Below are 14,741 nucleotides of genomic sequence, written 5' to 3'. Positions count from 1 at the left end.
TCCTCCTTGCCTGGCAAGCAATAAACCAAACTCTGATTTTGGATTTCCTGGGTGGTCATTGTATCTGCTACCATTTTCAGAACAAGAATGATCTAAAACCACAAGAGAATAAACATGCATATTTCTACGGGATGTAAACACTTCTCTTTCTATGTTGAAACCTACTGTGATAAAATACAACTGGTCTCCTGGAGTAACTGCTGCAGTACTGCTGGGGATATTTTGAACTGATCTACTTCTCCCTGTCCGAGCCTTTGTCTACACATTAGGACTATTGGAGGAAGCACATCCACGTCTCCCTTATAATTTCGCACCTCCTTGGAAGAGACATTTTATGGAAGAATTGTGTGATTAAGGGTACTTGAAAGATTATTCTTGGAAATTCCAGAGATACTGCTAGAAAGTCATTTTCACAATCATATAATTGCTTCATCCGACTTCTCTGAACTTTTTCAAAATGACTCTTAAAACTACAGATTCTTCCTTCTTTTACCTCATCATTTATAGGATACACACTCTTCAAATGTATGGTGTAATTTGGAAGTGGATCCTATAAAGGTTCACATGTATCTTTCCAAACCACTGCCCAGACTATGTTCCTGAATCTGTAAGTTTTTCTGAGAATAAAGTCAATTAAAGATGTTATGGGGAGGGAGGTGGGAGGGGGGTTCATGCTTGGGAACGCATGTAAGAATTAAAGATATTAAAATTTAAAAAAATAAAAAATAAACACCTTCTAGCTAGAACAATTCCTTGTACAACTACTTATAATAACCTGTATTGCTTGTGTAGAAGCCCCCCAAAAGAGGATATTGCTTTATTAAAGATCAAACATTCATTAATACAAATGTTATTCCTAGGTTTCTGGTTGCATCAAATCTGAATTACTATTCTCTTGTCCATCTGAATGCAAGTACTTTACATCTAATACATTTAAAAAAATCAACATCTATGTGCCTTTTCTTCAAATAATTAACAACACACTTGGCCAGAATGCCTCAAAGACTCAAAGAGACACCTTCATATCTCTCCCAGTACTTAAATAATGATTTAAAAGATTGCAGTCTTAGGAGGTTTGAATCTCATTCAAGATGTGCATTTTCATCTGACCTAGAAAGCCCCGAAGAAGAAACTTAAGGAAACTAGGGGCAAAAGATCACAAGGCTGCAAAAGGAAAATTTTCAGTTCTGACAGCTGGAGATCATAAGTGGAAATCTGCTAAAATAAACTTTCAGAAATCAGTGACCTTCAGCAATAGATTGCTATTCTAAGATCCTCAGAAGCAGCAGACTCTACATGAAGTTGAAAGATTCTGCTCATGAGTGACAGAACAAGATTTTGCAACATACCTGGTATTACTGAGTTTCACACTTTACCTTGTATACTTTCATTCTTATCATTCTGCCATATTATTCTCTATTGCTACCTTAAGATCATATTCATCCTTAATCCTTCTGATATCTGCTGTTGTGTTTCCCTTTACTGCTAATGATCCCTTACTCAAATCTAGGCTTTGCTTATGCCTACTATAATCTCTTCTGCCAATCTTTCTAAGAACTTCCTATGATCACGACAATTAAGCTTTGCCCATAATGCTCTACTTTACACCTTCCTAAAGTTAACTTAAATACTTCTCCTTGAGTAAAATACTGCTAGTTCATACTAGGCCATGTGTATTTTTTGATGCTTATATTTATTTATCCCAACAACTCTGCCCTCAAACCCTAACTTCTCTGTCTAAATTATCTAATGGTCTAGTCCACTGAGAACCCAGAGCCTTCTAAATTTCTTATTCTCATTCAGCAAGTTCTTGTACCTCCTGAAAAATAGTGACTTTGCAGATACTTGTCCTGCCCCATTTGCTCTATCGCCTTGGCATGCCACTGATGATTTGGTCCATTTCATTCCTTGATCAATCTGAGGAGTTATCAATGCCCCAGTGTTCCTTCAGGGACAGTTACTACCCTAATTCTATGATTTAACTCTCTCAATACTGTAGTGTTTGTCAAACTAATTAATTATTAGATATGTCATCCAGCATCCAATCCTACCATCACAATCTCCAGCAGTTCAGTTCAGTTGCTCAGTCGTGTCGGACTCTTTGCGACTCCATGGACTGCAGCATGCCAGGCCTCCCTGTCCATCACCAACTCCCAGTTTACCCAAACTCATCTCCATTGAGTAGGCAATGCCATCCAATCATCTCATCCTCTGTCGTTGCCTTCTCCCGCCTTCAGTCTTTTCCAGCACCAGGGTCTTTTCCAATGAGTCAGCTCTTCGCATCAGGTGAACAAAGTATTGGAGTTTCAGCTTCAACATCAGTCCTTCCAAAGAACACTCAGGACTGATCTTTAGGCTGGACTGGTTAGATATCATTGCAGTCCAAGGGGCTCTCAAGAGTCTTCTCCAACACCACAGTGCAAAAGGATCAATTCTTCAGTGCTCAGCTTTCTTTATAGTCCAACTCTCACATCCATATATGATTACTGGAAAAACCATACCCTTGTGACTAGATGGACATTACAGCAAACTAATATCTCTGCTTTTTAATATGCGATCTAATTTGGTCATAGCTTTTCTTCCATGGAGCAAGCGTCTTTTAATTTCATGGCTGCAGTCATCATCTGCAGTGATTTTGGAGCCCCCCAAAATAAAGTCTGACACTGTTTCCACTGTTTTCCCATCTATTTCCCATGAAGTGATGGGACCAGATGCCATGATCTTAGTTTTCTGAATGTTGAGTTTTAGGCAATGTTTTCACCACTCTCCTCTTTCACTTTCATCAAGAGGCTCTTTAGTTCTTTTTCTCTTTCTGCTGTAAGGGTGGGGTCATCTGCATATCTGAGGTTATTGATATTTCTCCTAGCAATCTTGATTCCAGCTTGTGCTTCATCCAGCCTGGCATTTCACATGATGTACTCTGCATATAAGTTAAATAAGTAGGGTGACAATATACAGCCTTGACATACTCCTTTTCCTATTTGGAACCAGTCTGTTGTTCCACATCCAGTTCTAACTGTTTCTTCTTGACTTGCACACAGATTTCTCAAGAGGCAGGTCAGGTGGTCTGGTATTCCCATCTCTTTCAGAATTTTCCACAGTTTGTTGTGATCCACACAGTCAAAGGCTTTGGCATAGTCAATAAAGCAGAAATAGATGTTCTTTTGGAACTCTTTTGCTTTTTCGATGATCCAGCAGATATTGGCAATTTGATCTCTGGTTCCTCTGCCTTTTCTAAAGCCAGCTTGAACATCTGGAAGTTGACAGTTCATGTATTGTTGAAGCTTGGCTTGGAGAATTTTGAGCATTACTTTACTAACATGTGAGATGAGTGTAACTGCAGTAGTTTGAGCATTCTTTGGCATTGCCTTTCTTTGGGATTGGAATGAAGACTGATCTTTTCCAGTCTTGTGGCCACGGCTGAGTTTTCCAAATTTGCTGGCATATTGAGTGCAGCACGCTCACAGCATCACCTTTTAGGATTTGAAATAGCTCAACTGGAATTCATCCCCTCCACTAGCTTTGTTCGTAGTGATGCTTTCCAAGGCCCACTTGACTTCATATTCCAGGATGTCTGGCTCTAGGTGAGTGATCACACCATCGTGATTATCCGGGTCATGAAGATCTTTTTTGTACAGTTCTTCTGTGTATTCTTGCCATCTCTTCTTAAGATCTTCTGCTTCTGTTAGGTCCATACCATTCCTGTCTTTTATTGAGCCCATCTTTGCATGAAACGTTCCCTTGGTATCTCTAACTTTCTTCAAGAGAGCTCTAGTCTTTCCCATTCTACTGTTTTCCTCTATTTCTTTGCACTGATCACTGAGGAAGGCTTTCTTATCTCTCCTGGCTATAGCCATACTTTAAATATTTTAGATGCCAACCAATAGTACTATTACCTCTTGCCTGCTTTATGGTAATTACACTATCCTAATATCATCAGTACCAGCAGACCCTGTGATGCCAAATCTAGATCTTTATCTGTACCAAGTAAATGCCATGTCTCCACCACTAGTCCGTAACTGATGCCTCTTCAAGAATGGGCCTTAGTGCCCATAAGGGGATGATATTATCAACTTCAGTTACCCTAATGTACTACCCAGCCCTACTACAATCCCTGCAGACCTTGCTTAACTCTACACAATATATCTGTCATCCTGAAATAATTTAAGAAGTCCTCCAATGTCTGGCTGGCTTCTGTGACAGTTCTTTTCTCTCCTGCATCTGGAACTACCAATGTAGTTCCACCTTGATTAGTCTTTCATCCCTGAGCCAGTAACATGCTTTATTTTATCTCTCTCATCAAAGCCCTACCTGCATAGGTGGGGTAATAATTAGAGAGCTTCAAATAAATAATTCTCCAATGAACCATGTTTCCTTGTGGTAGGAGGCCAATCTACCTGGAGAAATACGTGATACCTGGTATTGGAGTCATGAAGACTCTAGTTCCAATTCTGGAATTTGAAAATATTATCACAAGATAATTTTGAAAGATTGTTACAAAACTGTTCCTAACTGTGGTCATTACAGTGCAGAATCCAGAAGCACAGAAAAGTAGCTTAAATTCACTGACCCAAGTGTTATGAAAATCAAACAGCCTTAGATTTCCTGTTGGCAAGAAAAAAGAGTATGCTATTGTTAACCTTTCTTGTCATAACAGAGAGAAGATTAAGGAATCCGTCTCCAAACTCAAAGAAAAGGCAACTTGGGTTTCGAAGGTGGACTCAGGAGAGAAAGTTCTCAGATCTCAGACTTGGGCAGCCTTGGGTCTGTAGCATCGTCTAGCCTCTAACATCACAAGGGTCTCACTTCTGTATCGCCTCTTATTGTGCCTCTGTCAGTTACCCTTCACGGTTACCCTTCAAGTTGTAGGTCACTTTTATTTTCCTTCAAAGGAGTCTATCATTCAAATATGCCCTACAGATTTGTAAACATCTCTCTAGCCATTTTCACATGCTACATGAAGAGTCATTCAACTTCATTTATGTAAACTTTCTTACGGTATGTGCCTTACCCAATATAACATAGGTCAGGGTGGGAGCATTGTATAAATACATGTGCTCTGAATTTTCAAAAACTTTTACAACACCCACATGTTAAAGCAATTTATAAAGGCATTATGATTTTTCTTAAGAACTATTTTTCCCCAAGTTAGATGGGCCAACTTGAAATGAAGTAAAAGAATTAAAAGTCAAAATGGAAACCAATAGAGCAAAATGGAAATAATTAAGGAATAAAGATTCAGACTATGGTTTCTCAATTTAAAAAAAAATTATCACCTCCTAAAAAGAACCTTTGTGATAAACTAATTTTATATCATCAAATCAGTTAATTAAACATGATTTAAATTAGACTCAATTCTCTCCAACAAGAGAAATAAATACCAAGGAAAAAGATTCTGTTGGGTAGGGTGGACCTTTGGACACAAACCATTGTTATATCTAAGTTTTCTCAACCCCTAGGAATCAATTTTTGCTTCTCTAGGTGCAACTGTCAACACCCAAGTTGACAAAATATGATTTAGATAGATCTCAATTGAAATACTAATTCTGCTACTGCTGTGTGACCTTTGGGAGTTATTTAACTATTCCAGTGCTCAGGTCTTCTATCTTTAATATGGGGACCTTTAAGAGAGCCTCCCCCTAGGATTGCTAAAGTGTTTAAATGTCATATTTCATATTATTACTTAGAAGCAATTGGAATACATGAAAGAACCAATTAATAAGTAAATTTGCTTCCACTGTTGTTATCATTTGTAATATTAGGGAAGTTCAGATGGGAGAAAATGAGTCAGGGAAGCAAGTGAGTAAAAAGTCTATACAACAATAAAGAAGAGTCTTCAATTTGAAGTGATAAAACACCTGACTTAAACCTCCATTGAGTTCACTTTAAATTGAGAGCATCTCTGTTGACAGGCTGTGTAGCCAAAGTGGCAAGTCAAAATCTGCATAAAAAGAGTGCTCAGAATGTTCAGATAGTGGAGTGAAAAAGCATTCTGTTGTTCTATTGCAGGAAGTGGGGTGGACACTCATGGCCTGACAACTACCAGTGTCCAGCACATGGCTAAAATGTTCACCTAAAAACTAGGAAATGGCACCAAAGTGCTAGAGAGGAAGAACAATTCTAGAACCTCTTAGCTATTGCCCACACAAAATGGTAAGAGAAATTCTTTGTAAACCTTCTCCCTCCCACGTAGAGGGAAAAGGAATTTTTCTCGATATCTAATTTAAAATGGAAAAGTACTCACCAAAGGAAACATCACCAAAATGCAGAGCAGGAACATTAAAATGGAAGGTAGGTCCAATGACACAGCCTCTGGAAGTAAGAATATACATTGAGGGAATGGAAAGAGAACCCAGTGAATTCAAGGTAACATTCAAGAAGTAGGGAGAGAGTGAGCACTGAAAACCATAATTTGGCATTTAATCAATTACAGCAGCATCTAGGACTCACAGAAACTGTGAGATGATGGTCAATCACAATGGTTCTTAAAATTCCTTTACAACCCTCAAACCTTTGGGTTTTAGCAAATGATGTTATGGTTAACTTACCACCATATTCCTACCAGTGATGAGGCAGAGAAGACACATCACTGAACTAATGCCACAAAATGTTAATGTGGATGAGATACACAACATGAAAAGTTATTAACTCAGACAAGAAAAAATTATAGGTCTAATCCAGGTACAGACATCAAGGACTATCAATGATACCAGCATTCCTTGGCCCACACTTTTATAAATCTGTTTTAACCCAGTTCCTACCACCAACTAGCTGTGATCTTGGTCAACCACTTTACCTCTGCAGGTCTCAGTTTTTTTCCTAACACAGAAGAGAGAAGATGGGAATAGGTGGGCTTCAGGGACTCTTTAGCTATTGATTTTCTGTTTCCCTCTCATGCAAGGCTCTTGGATCTTGGAGTGATGCTCTAGCTTAAAATAAATAACAGAGATTCCATAGCTTCTAGCTGACTTCAGGTGTGGTAGATAGTATAATGGTCCCCAAAGATGTCTATGTGCTAACAACCCCCAAAATCTATGAATACACTAGGTTATATGGCAAAGAGTAATTAAGGTAGCAGAAGGAATTGAAATTGCTAATTAACTGAACTTAAAATAAGGAAACTGGGCTCACCAGGTGATGCTACTGGTAAAGAACCTGCCTACCAATGTAAGAGATACAAGAGATGTAAGAGATGCGGGTTCAGTCTCTAGGTTAGAAAGATCCCCTGGAAGAAGGCATGGCAATCCACTCCAGTATTCTTGCATGGAGAACCCCATGGACTGAGGAGCCTGGAGGGCTACAATCCATAGGGTTGCAGAGAGTTGGACACGACATAAGTGACTTAGCAGGCATGCATGCAAGATATGCACATTAGCCTGAATTATCTAGTTGGGTTCAATGTAATCACTGGGGTCTTTAAAATCAGAACATGGAGGCAGAAGACAAGGTAGGAGCAAGGCAATGTGAGAAGGACACGGCCAGCTTTTGCTAGGTTTGAAGATGGAGGAGGGAGACCATGAGCTAAAGACTGGGCAGCATCAAGGAGCCGAACAAGGTTAGGAAATGAATGCTCCCCAAGAGCTACTATAAACAAACACAGCCCTGGCCAATACTTTGATTTTAGCTCAGTAAGACCTGTGTTGGACTTAGAATAATATATGTGTATTGCTTCAAGCTACTGAGTTTGTGGTTAATTTGTTACAGCAGCAATAGAAAACTAATATATCAGGTATTTGCTTATTCTTGCCTTTTACCATGGTCCATGTCCCTAAAATCTCTAGACCAAAGGTAAGAACTGAAATAATTCCCCATTTGTGTGCCAGGCTTTCAAAAGTTAGAGACACACAAATACCAGAAATCCCACTAAGCCTGAGTCTTCTAATCCACCCAGGCCCAAATGTTGGTGATGTAGGTGTGTCATACCACGCTAAATGCACCTGGTGCCCCAGTGATACTTCCGGCTGCTAGAGATCTGACTATAATATGTTGAGACGCTCCTGCAAGCCTGGGAGGAGAGATGACAACAAAGACTCAGTGCAGGAAGTTTCGATTCTAAAAGCCTTTCCCAGGACCATCTATCCTATTTCATGTTAATAATCCAAAGTGGTTTCAAAAGGAGCCGCTGGTACTCAGGAGGAATTAGGATCCAGCTGAGAATGAAGTCAAATGAGCCTACAGATTAGATACTTGACTTGTAAAAAAAGTTTTGGGGAGGCCAAAGTAACAAATAGATCAAAAGTGTCTGCTGTGCACAAAAGCATAGAGAAATAGGAAAGAAGATCACAAAATTGCACAATGCAGTCGTTTAATCAGTGAAGCAGAAAAAACCAGAGTTAAATTGCATTTGTTCAAAGGCACATGTAACTAAGGGAAGGGCAGCCGAATACCAACTGGGCTTAGACACTGTCACATCCATTCAAACAGGGATTCTGAATATTAGGACAGTCTCTGCCAAGATGGTACCCAACACCAATGCAGTGGTCTCTCAAGATTAGAATTTTAAAGACTAAGAGATAGAGTGATTGAATTATTATGATGTGATGTAAAACAGACTAAATGAAAAATATGCTACAGTTAAACTTCATAAAGTCACATACGTAAAAATAGGAGAGTACAAAATTGCTTATAGGTAATTTTAAAAAATCACTTCAATTTTACAGTGTTGTTTATCCAACCACTTTAAGCACTATGTCATGCAGCTGGAGAAATAAACAGAAATAGAAAAAAATTCAGCAATAGTTTTGATAACTTTCAAGGTATACCAGCAAAAATTATGTGGTATTGAGGAAAGAAGATTACCTGACGGTAAAAGAATAAGAAATAAAATTTCAGATCCACAATGTAAACTTTATAGAGACTTCCTGGGCTATAAGGCCCAAGAGAGTATCCCTGGCAAAGTCATAAGTAAAATGAGTATCACTGTGTGGAACCAAAAATAAATAATAAATTATACACATATTTCAACCTTTATCATTAGACATTTTTCTGTGACACCAGATATTTACCAAGTTTTCAAAATTACTGTTTGCGGTATGACATGCTAGAACAATTCTGGACAAATGCAATTTAGACAAGAATATTTCTCTTAGCAATTTGTAATTAGTTTTAGGATGAAATAAACATTCCACAGTCAGATTTTCCTTTCCTTTGCAAGAAACAAGGAGTGAACATGCAAAAAAAAAAAAAAAGAAGAAGAAGCATGGGAGCTGGTATGAATGGTAAGGTCCAGAGACTTAAGAGACCTCACCTTCACAGAATACCTGGAGTAGTAACTAGCCCAAACTTACTTGTGAGAAGGTTCCTAGAAGATTTCTAAACTCTGTTATTCACAGAGGAAAACCCAAGTACATTCTGATCTATTCAGACATTGCTGCTGCTGCTACTGCTGCTGCTGCTAAGTCACTTCAGTCGTCTCCAATTCTGTGCGACCCCATAGATGGCAGCCCACCAGGCTCCCCCGTCCCTGGGATTCTCCAGGCAAGAACACTGGAGTGGGATGCCATTTCCTTCTCCAATGCATGAAAGTGAAAAGTGAAAGTGAAGTCGCTCAGTCGTGTCTGACTCTTTGAGACTCCACGGACTACAGCCCACCAGGCTCCTCCGTCCATGGGATTCTCCAGGAGAGTGCTGGAGTGGGGTGCCAGTGCCTTCTCCTAGTGACATGCAACACTACACAGTGCATGCTTGGGATCTTTAGGAGAAGAGAGGAGAGATTTAAAAAATTCACCCATGAAATGACAGAACTATTATTCAATATTACAGGCTCTTGGAAATTAAAAAAAATAACAGCCTCATTCAAATAAAACTCATATGCTATAAAATCACCCATTTAACAGGTACCATGTTGCAGCAGGTACATCCTTCTTTCTTTTCTCATTTCTTTTTATGGTCTCAATAACATTCCATTGTGTGAATAGACCATGTTTTATTTATCCATTCATCAGCTGGGAGACACCTGGATTATTTCCACCTTTTGGCTACTAAGAATAATGCAGTGTTAAACATTCACATGCAAGTTTTTGTGTGGATTTCAATTTTCATTTTTCTTGGGTAGGTATCTAGGAATGGATTGCTAAATTATAAGGTAATTCAAAGCCTACCTCTTCGAAAATCTGTCAGGCTGTTCCAAAGTGGCTGCAAATTTTACATTCCCACCATCAGTGTATGAGGCTTCTTATTTCTCTACATTCTCTACCACACTTGCTATTTTCTATTTTTAAGTTATAGCCATCCACACAGGTATGAAGTTGTATCTCAATGTGCTTTCTATTTGCATCTCCTTGATGATTAATGATGCTGAGAGTCTATTCATATGGTATTAGTTATGGTACTAGTTTTTTAGAGAAAAGTCTGCTCAGAGGGTTTGCCCATTTTTAACTGGGTTGTCTTTTTGTTATTGAGTGTTAGTGTTCTGTATATATCTTAGGCAGATGCCTCTTTTCAGATATATGACTTACAAGTATTTTTTCCCATTTTGTAGTTTGCTTTTTTCATTTTCTTAATAGTGTCCTTTGAAGCACAAAATTTAAAAATTCTGATGAAGTCTAATTTACTTACTTTTCCTTTGATTGCTTATACTTAGGTGTCATATTTAAGAAATCTTTGCCTAATCCAAAGTCATGCATATTTGCACCTATGTTTTATTTTAAAAGTTTTATAATTTAGTTGTTACATTTAGGTCTATGGTCTATGTGTGTGTTAGTCGCTCAGTCATGTCTGACTCTTTTGTGACCCCATGGACTATACCCCACCAGGCTCCTCTGTCCATGGGATTATCTGAGTAAGAATACTGGGGTGGGTTGCCATTCCCTTCTCCAGGGTATCTTCTTGACCCAGGGATTGAACCCAGGTCTCCTGCATTGCAGGCAGATTCTTTACTGTCTGAGCCACCAGAGAAGTCCATATTAATTCTGTATATGGTATGAGATGGAGGGGGGTTCCATGGAGTTTTATTCTTTTAAATGTAGATATCCAGATGCTCTAGCATCATTTGTTGAAAATACTACCCTTTTTCCCATTGAATTTTCTTGATACTCTTGATAAAAATGAACTGACCATAACCATATGAATTTATTTTTGGAATCTCAATTCTGTGCCATTGATCTACATGTTTATCTTAATACAAGTATAACACATTCTTGATTTCTGCATCAAAACTGTAGTATGTTTCGAAATGGGATATAGAAGTTCTCCAAATTTAGGGTTTTTTAAAAAATTATTTTGGCTATTCTGGATTTCTTGCCTTTCCATATAAACTTTAATATCAGCTCATCAATTACTGCAAAAAGGACAGCTGGAATTTTGATAGAATCATGTTGAATCTATACATCACTTTGTCAAATTTTGCCATCTTAGGTTAATATTAAGCCTTCTAATCTATGTCACTTATTTAGGTCTTCTTTTAAATTCATTTTGATGAGGTTTTGTAGTTTTTGATGTGCAAGTCTAACACTTGTTTTTGTTACATTTATTCCCAACTAAACCTATATGCAGGTCAGGAAGCAACAGTTAGAACTGGACATGGAACAACAGACTGGTTCCAAATAGGAAAAGGAGTACATCAAGGCTGTATATTGTCACCCTGCTTATTTAACTTATATGCAGAGTACATCATGAGAAATGCCAGGCTAGGATGAAGCACAAGCTGGAATCAAGACTGCCTGGAGAAATATCAATAACCTCAGATATGCAGAGGACACCACCCTTATGGCAGAAAGTGAAGAGGAACTAAAAAGCCTCTTGATGAAAGTGAAAGAGGAGAGTGAGAAAGTTTGATTAAAGCTCAACATTCAGAAAACTAAGATCATGGCATCCAGTCCCATCACTTCATGGCAAATAGATGGGGAAATAGTGGAAACAGTTTTCAGACTTTATATTTTTGGGCTCCAAAATCACTGCACATGGTGATTGCAGCCATGAAATTAAAAGATGCTTACTCCTTGCAAGGAAAGTTATGACCAACCTAGACAGCATATTCAAAAGCAGAGACATTACTTTGCCAACTAAGGTCCGTTTAGTCAAGGCTATGGTTTTTCCAGTGGTCATATATGGATATGAGAGTTGGACTGTGAAGAAGGCTGAGTGCCGAAGAATTGATGCTTTTGAACTGTGGTGTTGCAGAAGACTCTTGAGAGCCCCTTGGACTGCAAGGAGATCCAACCAGTCCATCCTAAAGGAGATAAGTCCTGGGTGTTTACTGGAAGGACTGATTCTGAGGCTGAAACTCCAGTACTTTGGCCACCTCATGCAAAGAGCTGACTCACTGGAAAAGACCCTGATGCTGGGAGGGATTGGGGGCAAGAGAAGGGGATGACAGAGGATGAGATGGCTGGATAGCATCACTGACTCATGAGTTTGGGTAAATTCCAGGAGTTGGTGATAGACACGGTGGCCTGGCATGCTGCGATTCATGGGGTCACAACAAAGAGTCGGACACGACTGAGCGACTGCACTGAACTGAACTGATATCATTCTTTTAACTACTGTAAGAGGAATTTTCTTAATTTCATTTTTGAATTTTCATTGCTACTCTCCAGAAATACAATTGATTTTTGTATATGAGCCTATATTGTGTAATTTTTCTGAACTCAATTGCTAGTTCTATAGCTTTTTGGTGGAATCCTTAGAATATTCTACATATAAAATCACATCAACTGCAAAGAGAGATAGTTTTACTTCTTCCTTTCCAATCTGAAAGTCTTTTATTTCTTTTTCTTGCCTAATTGCCTTGGATAGAACTTTCAATACAATGTTAAACAAAAACAACTTTCAGTTTTATTTTTTCTCTATTGTTTTTCTTTTTTATTTCATTAATTTCCACTCTAATCTTTATTATTTCCTTCCTTGTGCTTGCTTTGGATTTAGTTAGCTCTTCTTTTTCAAGTTTCATAAGGTAGAAATTTAGGTTATTGATATGAGATCTTTCTTCTTTTTAAATACAGGCACTCACAGCTATCAATTTCCCTCAAAGCACTACTTTTACCACATCTCATAAGTTTTGGTACTCTGTTCTGCTTTCATTTATCTCAAAGTATTTTGTAATTTCTTTCTTTGACCTATTGGTAATTTAGGAGTGTTTTTTAATTTCCACATATTTGTAAATTCTCTACATTTTCTTCCACTTTTGAGTTTTCATTTTATTCCTTTCTAGTTAAGAACACACTCTGCATGGCCCAAATTATTTAAAATTTATTGAGAGTTGCTTTATGGCTTCATGCATGGTCTATTCTGGAAAACGCTCCAAGTGTACCTGTTGGGTGGCGAGTTCTACAGGTGTCTGTTAGGTCTAGTTGGTTTACGGTATTATTCAACTCTTCTAGTAAGATATTCTGGCGAGCTGTTCTATCCATTATTGAAAGTAGGGTAAAAAAAAAAAAAAAAAAAGAAAGTAGGGTAGTGACATCTCCATTTATTACTGTTCAATTACCTTTTCTCTCTTCCATTATGTAAGCTTCTGCTTTATGTATTTTTGCACTCTGTTGTTAAGTGTGTCTATATTTATTTCCTCATAGTTCTGTGGGCTGGAAGTCCAAGATCAACATGTTGGCAGGGTTGCTTTCTTATAAGGAACTTTCTCTTTCGCTCACAAATGGGTACCTTCTTCCTGTGTCTTCCCACAGTCTTTTCCTATTTGTGTATCTGTCCTAATGTCCTCTTCTGACAAGGACATCATTCATATTAGATTAAGGCCCAGTCATATGACCTCCTTTTTCCTTAATTAGTTCTTTAAAAGTTTTATCTCCAAGTGCAGTCACATCGTAAAGTACTGGGTGTTAGGACTTCAACATATGAATTTTGAGAGAATGTAATTCACCCTATAACAGAGATAGTTAGGTGACAGAATTGAGAAGAAATGGTAATCACCTTCGAGTCAATCTTAAGATTCTACATTTTCAGTAAATATCTTAAGATCAGTAAGTTTTTCTAGGATCATTCAAGCCTCAGAAATGTGCCTGTCTCTTTTCTATGTCATCTCTAGACCCCAAGGGAGATACCTCAGCTGTAGATGGAGTGAGGTCCTGCTAGGCTGCTGCTGCTGCTAAGTCATTTCAGTCATGTCCAACTCTGTGCAGCCCCATAGACTGCAGCCCACCAGGTTCCCCTGTCCCTGGGATTCTACAGGTAAGAACACTGGAGTGGGTTGCCATTTCCTTCTCCAAGGCATGAAAGTGAAAAGTGAAAGTGAAGTCACTCAGTCGTGTCCGACTCTTAGTGACCCCATGGACTGCAGCCTACCAGGCTCCTCCGTCCATGGGATTTTCCAGGCAAGTGTACTGGAGTAGGGTGCCATTGCCTTCTCCCTGCTAGGCTACTGAGCCAAAATAAGAGAGACTATCGACTAATTAACAACCTGTTTCTGTAGGAATCCAAATGGAATCTGCAATCTATTCTGAAGACATGAACTTCTAAAGCACCAGGAACCAAAGTTATAGGTCTGCCAATGGGGCTGGTCACAGAAAACTTCTTAAAACCTGACGACAAAGAGAGCAGCCAGGGAAGGCATCAAAAGATGTCTAGCACCAAAGTTGCAAGTGTCTAGTGCTGACTGACAGATACTGTGAATAGACTTTTACAATTCCTGGCAGCATTAGGCATAAGACCATTCAAATAATTTCCTTAAAATAAAAACAAAAGATGGGAGAAAAACAAAAGATGAAAGTTTAGAGAAACTATTAATAGGTAACAGCCAAAGCTTAGTCATAGAACATGATTTTATCCAGGTGTTAGTAACTTACTTTCCC

At 38.6% G+C, this 14,741-nt stretch overlaps 1 protein-coding gene across 1 annotated transcript in view; it reads right to left on the bottom strand.

The window, feature by feature from the left end:
* The window catches only part of HYDIN (HYDIN axonemal central pair apparatus protein), a 347,988-nt gene that overhangs the window by 194,932 nt on the left and 138,315 nt on the right, over positions 1-14,741 (bottom strand). Inside the window, exon 13 of the mRNA XM_060398473.1 lies at positions 6,245-6,312. Within this exon, the coding sequence (XP_060254456.1) occupies positions 6,245-6,312 (68 nt within the window). The remainder of the gene's footprint in view (positions 1-6,244; positions 6,313-14,741) is intronic.

Source organism: Ovis aries, chromosome 14, assembly GCF_016772045.2.
Source record: "Ovis aries strain OAR_USU_Benz2616 breed Rambouillet chromosome 14, ARS-UI_Ramb_v3.0, whole genome shotgun sequence".
NCBI classification, from domain to species: domain Eukaryota; kingdom Metazoa; phylum Chordata; class Mammalia; order Artiodactyla; family Bovidae; genus Ovis; species Ovis aries.
The sequence above is the reverse complement of the archived record's forward strand: the minus strand, read 5'-3'. Positions and strand labels throughout refer to the sequence as shown.